Source organism: Podarcis erhardii, assembly GCF_964252035.2.
Source record: "Podarcis erhardii genome assembly, chromosome: 2".
NCBI lineage: Eukaryota > Metazoa > Chordata > Lepidosauria > Squamata > Lacertidae > Podarcis > Podarcis erhardii.
This window is the reverse complement of record NC_138498.1, coordinates 22,740,501-22,756,851: the sequence shown is the minus strand read 5'-3', so window position 1 is coordinate 22,756,851 and position 16,351 is coordinate 22,740,501. Positions and strand designations below refer to the sequence as shown.

At 46.2% G+C, this 16,351-nt stretch overlaps 1 protein-coding gene across 13 annotated transcripts in view; it reads right to left on the bottom strand.

Annotated features, from left to right (window-relative positions):
- Positions 1 to 16,351, bottom strand: part of IKZF4 (IKAROS family zinc finger 4) — a 93,533-nt gene that overhangs the window by 31,999 nt on the left and 45,183 nt on the right. For all 13 annotated transcript variants that reach the window (XR_014153300.1, XR_014153301.1, XM_081849723.1 and 10 more), the window contains exons 4-5: positions 13,389 to 13,649; positions 12,184 to 12,351 (exon numbers count right to left, since the gene is read on the bottom strand). Coding sequence is in view for 11 of the 13 variants with exons in the window: in XM_081849723.1 (XP_081705849.1) it covers positions 12,184 to 12,351; positions 13,389 to 13,649 (429 nt within the window). In the remaining 2 variants the exon portion in view is untranslated. The remainder of the gene's footprint in view (positions 1 to 12,183; positions 12,352 to 13,388; positions 13,650 to 16,351) is intronic.

The window sequence follows — 16,351 nt, the reverse complement described above, 5'->3', positions numbered from 1 at the left end:
AATGGTAATACCACTGAGTGTTCAGGCATGTGGAGCAATGGGGCAGGTGGCCCTGCAAAATTTTAGTTCCAACCCCAACTACCCATGACATTCACCCCCCCCCAACAAATTACTTCATAGGGAAAGTGGCCCTCAGGGGAGAAACTGGCACTCCCCACACCTGACGTACAGCATATGAGTTACCCCACAACTAGGAATCTGTTCCCTACTGACAGGGAGTTTTTAACAGCAAAGAAGGTCTAGGACATCTATAGGGTCCCTATTTGGAAGAGCCACTGACTCCGTAACACAATCCTGGCCAGTCATACATCTATTTCTGAGCTACACATGCAACGCCTGGTACTGTTTGTTTTAAAGGAAGCCTGTTGTCATACCTAATCAAAAGAGTACTTTCTCATTTAAGCTGTGCTGTTAAGTTGTGCTTCACTTAAAACCGCATTTCCTCTATGGGCAAGAAGACCCTTTCAATCTTTAAATTGCATATATAAAAACAGGGAACTAAATTCTGACAGTCTGCTCTCCAAATATCCTGGGGAGGAGGGGAGGGGAGAAAATTCTGTAGAACTGGGTCTGCTGAATGCAAATTCCAAATGCATTTGTTTACTGGGTTGGGGAGAGAGAGAGAGAGAAAGAGAGAGAGAAAGAGAGAAAGAAGGAGAGAAAGGAAGGAAGGAAGGAAGGAAGGAAGGAAGGAAGGAAGGAAGGAAGGAGAGTTGTGTACCGAAGAGAGATAGCCCCATGAGAGAAGAGTCATCCTAGTGATCCCACGTGTAGATGCAGCTTCTGATCTATTTCTAACTGATGTGATGCGTTTGATCTGGTTTATAAATCCTCACTTTTTTGGAGGCAGATCTTCAAAGATGAAAGCAACTGCCTCACCCAGGGGAACAGCATGAAACACACATGTCAGGTTAAGGGGTGGGGAGAAGAAAGATATTCCTTGCTCCCCCTTCCCCAGGTGGGACAGGCTATTTTTACAGCCGTAAAATCCAAACGCTGATGAGGACACTGTCATTTCACTCATATACCCTCTCTGCCGCGTATTAACAATCTGCCCTTCTGCACAGCCTTAATTTTCTTCGATATTACAAACAAATGTTAGGATTTGGCACATTTTATCCGTCAACAGCTGCTTATCATCATTCTCTGCCGTGATATACGGAGGGCTGGTGGCACAGAAATTACACTAATGAAACAGAAGGCCTTGGAAAAAGCATGCTTCTGGAGACAACTAGGTCGAAGTCTTGAGGGTCCTTCTAAACTGACCATTTGTGCAGGGAACTGCAGGCGAGTTTCTGTCAATATTTATCACACTCTTAAGCATTTTTCTCCTCTTAGAGCAGACCATACTGCCCTAACTTTCCTCAGTATTCTCTAGCCAATATCAGGATCTTGGGCAGAGGTGCCAATGTGCACACAGATTTAGGGAAGGGCTGTTGATGGCTGAGTGGCAGAGCATACGATCTGCATGCAGAAGATGCCAGGTTCAACTGGGCAGGCCTGAGAAGGATACCCTTCTGAAACTGTGGGAAGTTATGGCCAGCCAGTAGAGAACAAGATGTGCCAATATCCTGATGTGGTGTAAGACACGTAACAACAGTGCTAGAGGAGCCTCCATTAGAGCATTTCTATCAGGGCTGAGGTTACTAGCCAGGCTTTGGAGACCAGCGAGTTGTAGTGGCACATGGTCCTTCCGGAGCACGGGTCAAACTCAGGAGTGTAGCCTGCAAGGTCCTGAGAATTCAGTACAGTCATACCTTGGGTTACAGATGTTACAGGTTGCGCACCGCGCCAAACCTGGAAGTACCAGAATGGGTTACTTCCGGGTTTTGGCACTCGCAGAAGCACTAAATTGTGCTTTGCACATGCGCAGAAGCACCGAATCACAACCCACGTGTGCGCAGACGCAGTGCTGCAGGTTGCGAACATGCCTCCCGCACGGATCACGTTCACAACCCAAAGGTCCACTGTATCTTCTCCACCCTGTCTTCAGCTATGTTCTGAAATTTTCAGTCTTCAGTTCTGTTTTCTGTTGGAGGACTTGGAATATACCAATGATAAATAAGCACACACAGAGATATTCAAGCAGAAAAGTGTTTTTTTTTTAAATGGTAGGAACATATCCATTGCTTTAAAAGAGAGGTTTCTAAGTACAGTGGTACTTCGGGTTAAGAATTTAATTCGTTCTGGAGGTCTGTTCTTAACCTGAAGCACCACTTTAGCTAATGGGGCCTCCTGCTGCTGCTGCTGCGCCGCCGCTGCACAATTTCTGTTCTCATCCTGAAGCAAAGTTCTTAACCCTAGGTACTATTTCTGGGTTAGCGGAGTCTGTAACCTGAAGCGTATGTAACCTGAAGCGTATGTAACCCGAGGTACCACTGTAAGTAAAAGGGGGGAGGGAATTAGTTTGATTTTAAGATAAATTTTCAGGGAAAGGGAGCTTAAGCAACCAAAACACAGTGTTAAGACCAAACATATCTGACTCCGACATAACTCTAGGAACAAGGGTGACACTGCAGAAAGTAAAGAATGGTATCAGCTGTGCCTCGCATACTGGCTCATTTACCTTTTTAAGCTGCTTGATAGCAGCACATGCTGTCAGCTGAGCTGGTTTATATGCACAGCATCAACTCATGCTGGTTGAGAGCACAGGGGTTTGAGCCATGCCCGAGGCTATGCATGCTCCATGCACTTGAGAGAATATTCTGTGCTAAGGCAAATAAAATGCTGAGTCAAGAAAGCGCAATTCTGTGCCCTGCACGAAGCATGCAAATTAATCACTTTTGCATACATCTGCTTATTTTACGCACTCTGTTCTGCTACATGGAACTTTATACATGCCAGTGAACCCTCACCTCCAGACCACTGAGGTACCTTCTTCTCTTCTCCCTATTTCACCAGGCATCGCCTATCCACACACACTCAAGCTTATTTTCACAGTCAGGTAGGCAACAAACCAAAAGGACCAAAGCAGGGATTCAAGTTCTACGTATGCACAGATTAAGTAAAGATCTACAAAAACTACAATGTCGCTAAAGACAGTGGAGAGATAAAGATGTCTGTCTGCACTGGAGTCTGAACCTGCCCTTTCTTTTTGCTTAAGCAAAACTAGAAACATGTAAGCAGCATCTCAGATGCCTACATACCAAGAAATTTCTGGGGTAGGCTTTCCGGGGGCTGGGGTGGGGGAGGCATGTGTGCATTAGTATATACTGTGTCCACTTGAATCCTTTAGACCTCAGATGTAGTCTCACTTCAGTCTTTGCCCTCATGGCCTGAATATATTGTACAGTGGTACCTATGGATGCGAACGGGATCCATTCCGGAGCCCCGTTCACATCCTGAAGTGAACACAACCCGTGTCTGTGCGTGTCACGATTCGCCGCTTCCGTGCATGCGCACGACGTCATTTTGAGCATCTGTGCATGCAGCGAAACCCGGAAGTAACGCACTCTGTTACTTCCGTGTCACCGCAGAGCACAACCCGAAAATGCTTAACCTGAAACTACTTCAACCCGAGGTATGACTGTTTTGCATAAATCGTGCAAAGCACAGAATTTAAATTGTTTTCGGCACAGGCTCTGGATTTCTGGGGTGCAGATTATAGAAGCCCAGGCTATAGACTCCTCTCTCTAGCTCTCAGGACAAAAGCTGTGCAAGTAATTACGAAGCTGTTGCCTCTGGAGGCTTAATGGCTTCAGCCCAGCTTACCAAAGAGACCTACTCTTCCCTTTACTCTCTTACATTCCCTTGAGATCAGCTGAGAGCAGGCTCTTCCATATACCTTCTGTGCACTAATTTCATTCTACAAGGACACAGCATTCTTGGCATAGGCTGCCCTTGATCTAGAATACTCCCACTGTGGACTTACATAGGTCTTTCAAAAGCCCTACAGTAACGCTTTCTAATCTGAGCAGGCTTTCAGTGGGAACCCTAAGTTGGAAAGGCAGGATTTAACAGCTATGCCTTGTCTTTTGATTTGCCATTTTGAGTTTGAGTTTTTAGTTATAATACACTGCCCAAAACTGTCAGGGGGGAACTAGAAATTCAAGCCAACATATACTGGCATCTGTACATGTATCTATTCCTCTTTGTTACATAATGCAAAACTGTTCTCCTGCAGATTTCCCTGCCTGGGGATATCAACATCTTAGCAGGAATTGAAGGGATGAACCAGCGATAAGGATAACAAGAAGGTACACCGGAGATAGCAATACGCTTTCCAGACTCTGCAATAATCAAAAGGGTAGGTAAGCTAGAAACAACTTCTCTGAAAAGCTAAGAAGGTTCAGGATAGGGTTCCGTTACACAAACGGCCTATGGCAATGTAAACGTTAATTTCAAGTGGTTTGATGAAAGAATGCATGGGTTATCCAACTCAATTAGTGCATGATTAAATGACATAAAAGGTAAAGGGACCCCTGACCATTAGGTCCAGTCGTGGCCGACTCTGGGGTTGCGGCGCTCATCTCGCTTTATTGGCCGAGGGAGCCGGCGTACAGCTTCCGGGTCATGTGGCCAGCATGACTAAGCCGCTTCTGGCGAACCAGAGCAGTGCACGGAGCGGTACCTATTTATCTACTTGCACTTTGACGTGCTTTCGAACTGCCAGGTTGGCAGGAGCAGGGACCAAGCAATGGAAGCTCACCCCGTCGCGGGGATTCAAACCGCCGACCTTCTGATCGGCAAGTCCTAGGCTCTGTGGTTTAACCCACAGCGCCACCCGAGTCCCTCTAAATGGCATAAGGAGGCCATAATTTAAGCTATGTTCTGGGGCTGCCACATGCACAGAACACTGCAAAGTTGGCAGATATATTGCACACTACACATCAGCAGCACACGGTATGGTGGGGCTTTAAAAGAGAATTAGACGAATTCATGGAGGATAAAGTGATCAATGGTTACTAGTCATGATGGCTGTGCTCCACCTTCACTGTTGCTGAAGGTCTCTGAGTACCAGTTGCTAGTCAACCAACTGCAGTTGAGCAGGGTGAAGTTGTGCTCAGGCCTTGCTTGAGAGCTTCCTGGAGGCACCCACTGGCCACCAGGATGCTAGTCTAGATGGGTCATTGGTCTGATCCAGCAGGCTTTGCCCCACCCCCACCCCCACCCCACCCCCGTGTCTGCTACTGACTCACATTCTAAATTTGCTTAAAGCATTTCCAAAAAAGAAAAAGAAAAATGCTTCCATCAAAATAGTGGTGGAATCAAGAATTGTACTTTTGTGTGCACATGTGTGTATGGGGAGGTGCCCGTAGTTCTCTCTCTCTGATCTCTAGCCATGGCACTAAAATCCCTAGGGACCCTTAGAGAACAGCCACAATAGCTAACTGTCATGTATATACTGAATAAAAAAGGTAAAGGACCCCTGGATGGTTAGGTGACTATGGGGTAGCGGTGCTCATTTTGCTTTTCAGGCCGAGGGAACAGGCATTTGTCCACAGACAGCTTTCCGGGTCATGATGAAATCGCTACTGGTGCACGAGTGCCAGAGTGCACGGAAATGCCATTTACCTTCCCGTCGCAGCAATACCTATTTATCTACTTGTGTTCATATACTTGCGAACTGCTAGGTTGGCAGAAGCTGGGACAGAGCCACGGGAGATCACCCCATCGCGTAGATTCCAACGCCAACCTTCCGCTCGGCAAGCCCAAGAGGCTCAATGGTTTAGACCACAGAGCCACCCGTGTCCCTGGTCCCAGTTCCAAAGCAAGTTAACTAGGTACTGCTGCAGTGGGAAAGGTAAACAGTGTTTCTGTGTGCTCTGGCACTTGTCACGGTGTTCCGTTGCATCAGAAGTGATTTAGTCATGGTGGCCAAATGACCCGGAAAGCTATCTGTGGACAAACGCCGGCTCCCTCAGCCTGAAGTGAGATGAGCATCGCACCCCATAGTTGCCTTTAACTGGACATAACCGTCCAGGGGTCTTTTACCTTTTTAACTATATAGTGAATAACAGCAATTGTAGCAGTTCAGCTAACCAGCTGCTGGTGTTTAGCCTTCTTCTGGGCTTAGGTTTGCCCTTTGACTAGCAGGGAATCTCAGTGAAACACAGTTTTATACTATAAGCCTTGGGAACAAGGGTACACTTGTCTTGTTAGGCCTCAGATACAGTTTTCCACCCTGAGCCTTTTGGGACAAGCACAATTTTAAATATATGGGGAGTGGGAAAGAGACATGTACAAAAGGATAAAAAAGGAAGTCAAATGACAATCCTACTTCTGCACTCTGGGATATTTCATTTCAGTGTCTGAAAAAATGGTACAATTGGGTACAGGAAATTAGCAAGCAGTTGTAGCATCCCCTAATAAGTATACTTCAGGTTGGCTTAGGGCTCCTTGAGATACCTCAATACAAAGACATTCCCTGCACACAGAAAACATGCATGTCAGGGACAAGTCTAGCGTTTGGCACTGAGGAGCAGTCACATGAGCCCCCACCAGCAGTCACAAGTCGTATAGGCCAGACACAAGTTTGCCACCTAATTAGGATTGAGGGAAAGAGAGAAATGGAAGCAGATAAGTAGGATGGGATACCACCTTAGCTGCTAAGGCTTAGCACTTCCATGATGGCCCATTGTTTGTATTTAAGAAGGTTGTTCTAAGAAAATTCCTGAGCATCTGGTCTACTGGGGCCGAACAGAGATATTTCCCCAAACCTATCTGGAACCTCAGATGACAAAACTCTTCTGCGTTAACTAACTTTTCAGCAGGGTTGTGGCGGCTAAAGATTACAGCCTGGTTCTTTATCAGGTGAGGCAGTCTTCCTCTGAAGGCAGGACCTTGACTTAGCTGACGTTTCATGTCAGCTCCCACAATCCATCTGGCTGGCCCTTCAGGGTATTTTCTGATGCTCCAGCATACAATGACCCCAAAAGTGCTCTTTGCAGAGGCAGCGTCTCACTCGGTGGCAAATGCCAACACCTTTTGTTTTGCGACTGAGCGAATCCCCCAAACTGCAAGTTCTCTCTCGGTCTCAAAAAACGATACGTGCAAAATAGTTCTGAGCCCGTACTAAGCACCATGGATACCTACTGGCACCCCCCCCCGAAGGGTCGGAATCAGAGGAGCTGTCGCCACTGCGAACTGTCGCCAGGAACCACCCAAGCGGAAGCTGGTTGGGGGAAGTGACAACTGATTTTGATTGCTCCAGACTGAAGGACTCTTCAGGAAGGCCAGAGGCCTCGAGGCACAGAGCAGCAGCATCCCAGCAATGCACAGTGATCTGTGAAGAGAGCTGTCATGATTCCACGGCATCCCTCAACTTCCATGCAAGCTGGGGGGGGGGCGGGGAATGACAACAACATGCTGATCTCCTTTGCTCACAAAATAGCTAATCAGGGTTTCCTAAATAATGCAAAAAGAAACTTTTTTTTCAGGGAGGGAAGTTCAGCGCATGAGAGAAGAATTTTGTTTGTGTTAAAAAGCCCCAAAGCACTGCAGAAATAGAAGCTAAGAGAAAATAATACATGCTCAGCAGGTGGGCAGATTTCCCTCTCTCTTTCCTGCCCCCTCTGCAGCACCCCCGCCCCCGCTCACAGCACGCCAACTGCTACAATAAAAAACCTTAGACTAAATTTAAAGAGCCACATCACAAGTATCGTGGGTTAAGAGGCTGATGACAAACTCACCAGTCCATCTTCATGCCAACCGTCCACACAAATCCTACACATCTCTACACAAATAAGGCACCCTATTGACAAACCAGTAACCCACAGAAAGCCAGCAAGGAGTTGGATCCAGCAGTGCAAGATAAGAGAATAAAAGCAGCCCAAAGGTCTAAATCATGGGTAGGCAAACTAAGGCCCGGGGGCCGGATGCGGCCTAACCATCTTCTCAATCCAGCCTGCAGACGTGTTTTTACATGAGTAGAATGTGTCCTTTTACTTAAAATGCATCTCTGGGTTATTTGTGGGGCATAGGAATTCGTTCATATTTTTTTTTTCCAAAATATAGTCCAGCCCCTCACAAGGTCTGAGGGACAGTGGACTGGCCCCCTGCTGGAAAAGTTTGCTGACCCCTGGTCTAAATGTTCCAGCAATCTCTTTCCCATAATGGCCAACCAGATGCCTATGGAAAAAATTGCAAGCAGGACTAAATTGTAGTAACAGAGGAATACTACTCCGATACGGAAGGAAATATAACCCCTGTCATGACTAGTAGCCACTGATAGTCTTATTCTCCTTTTAAATCCATCCAAGCTGGCAGCTATCACTACTTTCATAGAATTGTAGAGTTGGAAGGGACCGTGAGGGTCATCTAGTCCAACCCCCTGCAATGAAGGAAACTTTTTGCCCAGTGTGGGGCTCAAACCCACGACCCTGAGATTTCATACGCTACCAACTGAGCAATCTCCTCATTTGCTTCCCTACCCCATGTCTTTTTTCTAAGCTAGAAAGTCCCAAACAGTGTAACCTTTTTCTTATAAAGGAGTTGCTCCAGTGCCTTGATCATTTTGGTTGCTTCTAAATTTAATTTCTCATTTTTAAAAATATCCCTTTTGAGGAGTGGTGTCCAGAATTACATGCCCAGCATTCCAGGTGTGGCTGAACCATAGATTTGCATAAATATGCTACAACAAAATACGCTAAGTTTTATTTTCAATGTAATTCCTTTCCTACTGAAGTAGATTCTAAGTTTAAGAATTTTGTTTAGATATTCATTCCCCACCCCCTTTTATATAAGTCACAACTTTGAGAACTTATACAGATCTTCAGCTGAACTTTAATTGCTGCAATTGAGGTTTTATTCAGGTGCAACATAAAGTCATGCTAATCCATAGGATTAAGGACAGAGTAGGCTCAATCTAAGAGATTACTAGGACCAACAGGTAAAGCTTGATAAAACTGCCATTAAGATAATGCAGAGTCAACAATATGAAGATTTCCAGGGTCAGTTAGAGAAGAAGAACCTGAATGACGGGAATGTTCCTAAAATCCAGAGAATGGTGTGAAGACAGTTCCACCTTCAGAGTTGAAGGAAGGGTGGGATACAGATGCAAGAAGTAAATAACATCTGTTAGAGAGAAAGAAATCATGAATGGGTGGATCCAGATTAGAAGGCAGGCACTGGAGGTGATGGAACGGAATGGTTGGATGGCTGTGGGTTGCCAGGGGCTGGACTGAGGTGGAATGGTGGGGACTGCCCCCACCTTCTCCTGAACCTTCCCGAGAACAGGAGGACAGTATAGATTTAGAACAGTGGTTTGCAGAAGGACATAGTTCAGAGGCTGCAGAGTGGAAAAGCTGGGAAACGTTGGGAGAGGAACAGCAGGAAGAAGCAGCACCGGGGGCGTGACAGCTGACAGACTCAGTGTCTTTGGAAAGCGTTCCTGAGCCCCCCTCTCCCAGGACTAGGATGGTATTGAGAGTAGTAGAACAGAAAGCTCACAGGCAGAAAACTCAAATTAGCCAGCGCAGGGATGACGTAGAATAGGAGAGATGGAAGGGGTTGGAATTTACTCGGAGCAACGCCATTATTTAATAGAGACTGCATTCCTTCGTCTCTCTCTGTGAATACTGAATAAATTACTTGGTAAGAACTATTCCTTTTTATCTGCTTTTTGGCTGCCACCGGAGGAGGGGTCGGATTCCCTGAAGCTTGACATGGGTGGTCACTGTGGTCTACCTCCCTTTAAGAAGAGGTGACTCCAACAAGCAGAGGTTTGGGCCGAGGGCAAAGAGCAAGAGATAGTTCTACCAACCCACCAAGGCCTACCTTGCTATAACTATTTATTTTTTGTCTAAGAAATTTATATACTGTATTTTTCGCTCTATAAGACGCACTTTTCCCCTCCTAAAAAGTAAGGGTAAACGGACTTCCAGGTTGGCGCCATCGCCGAATGGCGGACTCCCTCCGAGCTCCGGAGGGAGCCTGCTCGGCAGGGGCTGGGTTCTACCACGTCGGCGTCGCGGGGACCCTCAAAAACCATGGGCGCTGAAACCCATGGGCATGGTGACTCGGCGGGCACCGTTTGCGCCCCCCCCCGACCTGCGAAGGAGCCTTTTTAAAGGCTACGGAGCGGGTGCCGGGGGGGGGGTGTGTGGTGCTATGAGTCCTCCGCTTCCCCTACCGAGCGAAGCCGCATGCCATTTGGCGGAGAGCGCTGACTTCTTCCATTGAAAATTCGGTTTAAAAAGAACAACCCGTGAGTAATTGGAAACTGGACTTAAAAAGGGGAAAAAAATTAAATTCGGAGCGAGCGGGGGAGGTGCAAAAAGGAAGTCCGTCTCCCCCCTGTCGTAGAGGATTTAAAGTAAAGGATTTAACAACTAAGATCGAGTGCTACCTTAGTTTGATAAAGTTACTAATTTCACGATGGAAAATTATAAGACTGGGCTGGGGGAGAAAAGTAGAACGTGAGCTAAAATGCAACCCCCCCCCCCCGGGAACCGGGAGCGATCCGCGAGAGCGCCGGGAGAGGAGAAACAGAGGCTTTGACAGCTGTCAAAGGAGCTGTCAAAGCTGAAGAATAAAAAGAGAACTTTGTTATGAGGACTTTGCCGGTTACATTTGTTACAAATTAGATATAAATTGTTTAAAACAAGGAATAACAAGTTACTTTGACTGTTGGGTGCGATCTGGAAGGAAACTGAGTTACTATAATCCCTCTAGAGGGGCTGTGGGACACTACAAGTATTGCTGGCATGGAATTTGAATTGGACTTTTTATCTCCTGGGAAACTGCAGAAATGGAACACTATTTTGTCTACAGAGGTCTCTACACTAAAGGAGACAATAGATTTATCTATTGAAGAATGGAAGGGACTTGACGTAAAGTTTTGTTCCTGAATAACAAAGCCTCTGTAGGGGATTTAGAAGCTTTTGGAATTGGAACATTTTTGCAGGAGAGCAGGAAAAGAAACTAGAGGAAAGTTAGGAGAGAGAATAATAAGAACAACATGAACAACAAGAATTGGACAAAGCTGGAAGTGAGAACATTTGGGACATCCAGATTTGAAAGGTCTAAAGAAACAAAATTGCGAGTTTTTACTCTTAAATACAGAGATCTGGATGGAAAAAATGGACCTTTTTGAGATAGAGTTTTTCCAAGACTGGACGCTTGAAACTAAAGATGATCAAAAAGACGGCAAAGACTATTAAAAAGACGGCAAAGTGGACTTGTGAAGGATTTCGGCCTAGATGTGGGATCTCCAGGATGACAACAGGCATTGATGGACATTGGGGAACGCAACCGGGAAAGGGGGGAGGGAAATTTGGAATCCAAAGGGTGTTAAATTATACTTTATTCTTTTTTCTATTTTCTTTTATTTTCATCTGTTCTGCATATTAAAGAGGGGAACTCGTGGAAGGGAGCGGGGACGATTTTAGGGGATGGAAAAACATTCTTAACATTGGGTTAATTATAATAAGTTTAAAATTTGGGGTAAGAACTTGCTGAATCTATTTGAAGGAATTGGAATACAAGAGGGGGTGGGGTGGGGAAGTCCTGGAAAGATGCTAATGAAAATAAGGTTATAAAATGGATGTTTTATTTCTTTTCTTTTTTCTGTTATATTTGAAAATGTTCAATAAATATTATTTAAAAAAAAAAAAAGTAAAAAGTAAGGGTAAACGTGTGTGCGTCTTATGGAGCCAATGCAGGCTGCGCGGCTATCCCAGAAGCCAGAACAGTGAGAGGGAGCACTGTGCCATGCTCCCTCTTGCTGTTCTAGCTTCTGGCTTAGCCGCGCAAAACCTCCACAGGGCACAGGGAGCCTTCATCCCGCTTCGCGCAACTATCCCTGGCTTTTGCGGGAGCTGGGGGAAGGGACAGAGCATGCCGCACACTCTGTCCCTTCCCCCACCTCCCGCAAAAGCCAGGGATAGCCGTGCTCCCTTTAAAGAACCGCACGGAGCGTGTGTGCGGCTCTTGGGGGCTTCTCCCTCCTTGGGGAAAAGCCTCCGCACACACGCTCCATGCGGCTCGTGAAAGGGAGCGCTGAGCAGAGCCTGGGATGCATACAAGCTCTGCTCAGCGCTCCCTTTAAAGAATCTCTTTTTTTTCTTGCATTCCCCCTCCAAAAACTAGGTGCGTCTTATGATCAGGTGCGTCTTATGGAGTGGAAAATATGGTGCTGCTTAATTATATACATTTCTAAACACTGTACATAAAACAATGGGACAATAAAGAAAAGAAAATACCCATAAAACTGAACTAGAGCAGAAGTGCCTCGTGACCCACCTGAGTGTGTTCGGAGGTGCCCCGTGAGTGCGTCTCTCCTCCGACAAGCATAGTTACAGAAGGGACATTTGAAGGGCTTCTCGCCCGAGTGCAGCTTGATGTGGCGCAGGAGGTTGCCCTTTTGGGTGAAGGAGGCACCGCACTGATTGCAATGGAACGGCCTCTCACCTAGGAAGAAGAAGAAGAAGAGCGCATTGGGATGAGTATCCAGAAAGGTTAGCCTCAATCCTTGCTTTCACTGATGAACCATGACCCCCAGTTCAAACATGCTGATAAACTGAGTTTAAAGGAAGCAAACAGACTCGGGGTTGTATTCAGTGTAGTGTTAAATGGTGCAGGTGGCGCTGTGGCCTAAACCATGGAGCCTCTTGGGCTTGCCGATCAGAAGGTTGGCGGTTCAAATCCCCGTGATGGGTGAGCTCCTGTTGCTCGGTCCCATCTCCTGCCAACCTAGCAGTTCAAAAGCACACCAGTGCAAGTAGAGAAATAGGTACCACTGTGGCGGGAAGGTAAACAGCATTTCTATGCGCTCTGGTTTCCATCACAGTGTCCCGTTGCGCCAGAAGTGGTTTAGTCATGCTGGCCACATGACCCGGAAAGCTGTCTGTGGGCAAACGCTGGCTCCCTCGGCCTGAAAGTGAGATGAGCACCACAACCCCATATTCATCTTTGACTGGGCTTAACTGTCCAGGGGTCCTTTGCTTTTTTTTAACCTAAGTGGACAGTTCCATTGGGGCAAGGATTTCTCATTGTGCAGCAGAACTATCTCCCCCTCTGCTCCCCCCCACCACTTCCTAAATCCATTCTGGGGAATCCTCCAACTCTCTGGAAGAGAGTTGCCATTCTGCTAGTCCCATTCTGCTAGTGCCAATCCTTGTGCTAGCGCAATTATTTCATTTAACACTGTCCCCCTAAGTCCTCCATGGAGCTGTTCAGGAGCAAGCATGAGTGCTTCCCGCTCATGCATCTTGCAGAAAACCATGGTTTAGCATGACATGTGGGTGTGTGAAATACTCTGAATGCACCTGGATTGATCTAACACCCAGTCTTGTAAGGAAAGTGCTATAAAGCAGTTCAGAGCCTTATTAGGCTAAAGAGCCTGAGCGTGACACATAGAACTTTTAGACCATTGAGACTTAAAGCACTATGCAAGTGCAAAGCTCATGCATCAGCCCTTACGGTTACCAGCAGCCATGCCTGCTCACCGGTGTGGCTGCGCTTGTGCACCATCAGTACGTTCGGGCCAATGCACACCATCCCACAGATATCACATTTCAGCTTGCCATTGGGTAGCCGGATGCCGCCAGGGGAATGTGGCTCCTGCCCTGTCCCGTCACAGTAGCCGAGTGGCTCAGAGAGAGAATCCTCCACAATCACGCTGTCCTCTTTTTCAATGAGCCGGTCGTCATGCGACAGCAGCCGGCTTGATTCTTCATCACTGTACATTTCCACCTTGATAGAATTTGCTATGGAGGGAAAAGATGTAAAAGCAAAAAAAAAAGCACGTACAGGTTTGTGACAAGTATTTGTAAACAGTTAACTTTTTTTTAAAAAAAGTTGTTATGGTCCAGGAGAGTGAAAAGAGACTTCTAAAAAATAACCATCAATAATTATTAATAGATCCTACTAGCATCTAAGGCCAGGTGCTTGGGGAGCATGATAGAAATTTCTAAAATTATGTATGATGTGGGGGGGGGGGAGAGAAAGATTTATCCTTCTTTCCCACTATTTTAGATCACCCCTTGACACTGATCGGGAGCAAATTCAGCACAAACCAATGGAGTATTTATTCAGAAAGTGCATCATCAACTTATGGGATTCAGTGTTACAAGAGAGCCAGTGTGGTGTAACGGTTAGAGTGTGGAACTAGGACCTGGGAGAGCAGGGTTCGAACTCCCGCTCGGCCATGAAGCTCACTGGGTGACCTTGGACCAGTCACTATCTCTTACCCTCCTCCACCTCACAGAGTTGTTGTCAGGATGAAATGGGGAAAAGAGAACCATGTACACCACCCTGAGCTTCTTGGAAGAGAAATGTGACATATAAACGTATTAAATAATATAAATAAGCTATTAGTTTCCCAACCTTGTGCCTCCAGCTGTTTTTGGACTACAATTCCCATCATCCCTTGCCACTGGTCTTGCTAGTCAGGGATGATGGGAGTTGTAGTTCAAAAACAGCTGGAGACACAAGGTTGGGAAACACTGGTTTAGAAGGAACTTTAAAAAGGGATTAGACAAATTCATGGAGGCCGGGGCTATAAATGAGCATTAATCACATCAGCTGAGTGAACTACTATGATTACTTTTTAAACTGCCAGTTGGTGTGGGGCAACAGTAGGGTTCTTCTTATGTTCTAGAGCAGGCATCCCCAGACTCAGCCCTCCAGATGTTTTGGGACTACAATTCCCATCATCCCTGACCACTGGTCCTGTTAGCTAGGGATGATGGGAGTTGTAGTCCCAAAACATCCAGAGGGCTGACTTTGGGGATGCCTGTTCTAGAGTATCAAAAGGTGTAAAAATCAAATACAATCCCCAGTGCTCCAAATAATGTAGCGCTCATCACATGGGGGAGGGGAGCAGGCCTCTCCTCCTCCACTAGATCTCCGGCCAGGAAGAAAGGATGTTCCACTCTGAAAATACAGGCAAGAAAACAGTCTGAAGAGCAGCCTTCTAAGACTCAGGGATTTTTCTGCCAGCACCCTGCAAGAATGTTGTGGCAGCTTTTCTATAGACAGTAGGTCAAGAGTCCTAAACCCAGGGTCTGGTTTCCAAAAGGTTCAGTTAAGAATGCGCAAGAAAGCTGTGACATTAGCAAGAAGAGCTCTTTGCTAGGGGAACACACAGCTGGCCTCTAAATCCAACCAGTGGCTGGGGAAACCCAGCCAGATGGGTGGGGTATAAATAATAAATTATTATTATTATTATTATTATTATTAACCACATCAGCTGGTGTAACAATGGACACTCGTCCGATTTCAAGGTGCAAAAATGGGCAATCAAATATTTAAAATCTGGCTCTTTCCAAGCCAGAGACAGGGCAAGCTCGCAACTTGGAAAGCAGGGAGCATCTAGCGCAGGGCTTCCCCCTGAAGCAGCTAATGGAATGTAAAGCTTGAAAAACGAGGACTTCCTGTTTCAACCGAGGGACACATGGAGCAGCCTCTGCCGCAGAAGGAATGCTGTTTGCGAGGCCTTGCTGAATAAACACTCCTGAACCTTTGGTCCATAGCCAGGTTACATCATTCCAAGGAGTGTACTGAAAAGAAGGACTCTCGTATGCGAATCTCCTCCCAACTCCTAAGTCCCACTGCGTTCTCTTCCAAGCAGCATTCCGCTGCAATGGGAAAACAGGAGGAAGCTGCCTTATACCAGTTCAGTCCATTGGTCCATGTAGCTCAGTATTGTCCACCATAACTTGCACACGGTTACTGAACATGCACCAGGACCACCTATTAATACAGCGGAAGGTGGAGAGCATCAAAATGAAAAGGGAAGCTCAACCCTTACCCCTCCCTCGTTCTGTTTATTGCTTCTGGTAATTTTCTCCCAATCCAGCTTGAGACTAGGCTGGGAGCAAAATGCCCATAACAGCAAAGCATAGGCAGATAAAGGGAGGGAGAAGGTTCAGTTCTCTCACCTGTGTATCCTTCTTTTCTTAAAATTAAAAAGCCCAGCACCACCTGCTTCGTATATAAACACAGCAGGCACGTGAACAAAGGTGCTCCAATCGTATTTGGTTTGCCTCCCACAAAGGATAGCACTTTTAGCTATGCTCATGTGTTTTGGGATAAGGAAACAGTATGAACCAGCCTTTCCCAACCTTACGCCCTTCAGATGTTTTGGACTCCAACCCGCATCAATCCTAATCGGCATATCCCCACAGCATGATGGAAGCTGAAGTCCAAAACATATGGAGGGCGCTAGGTTGGGGAAGGCTAGACAGCTGATATAATCCCTTCAGACTCTCCATGAAATGTCACCTAGATTTTTTTCACACACAGGGCAGAATAAAGTTAATAGTTTGAGTCACCTGAAGCTTTAATATTTTAATTTTTTTCCTAAGTAACTCTTTAATAAGGCACACACAATTATCATTCTTTAAATAATATTAGTGATTGTTATCCTAATATAAAATGGGCGGGGGGAGAGAGAATGGAATGCCCT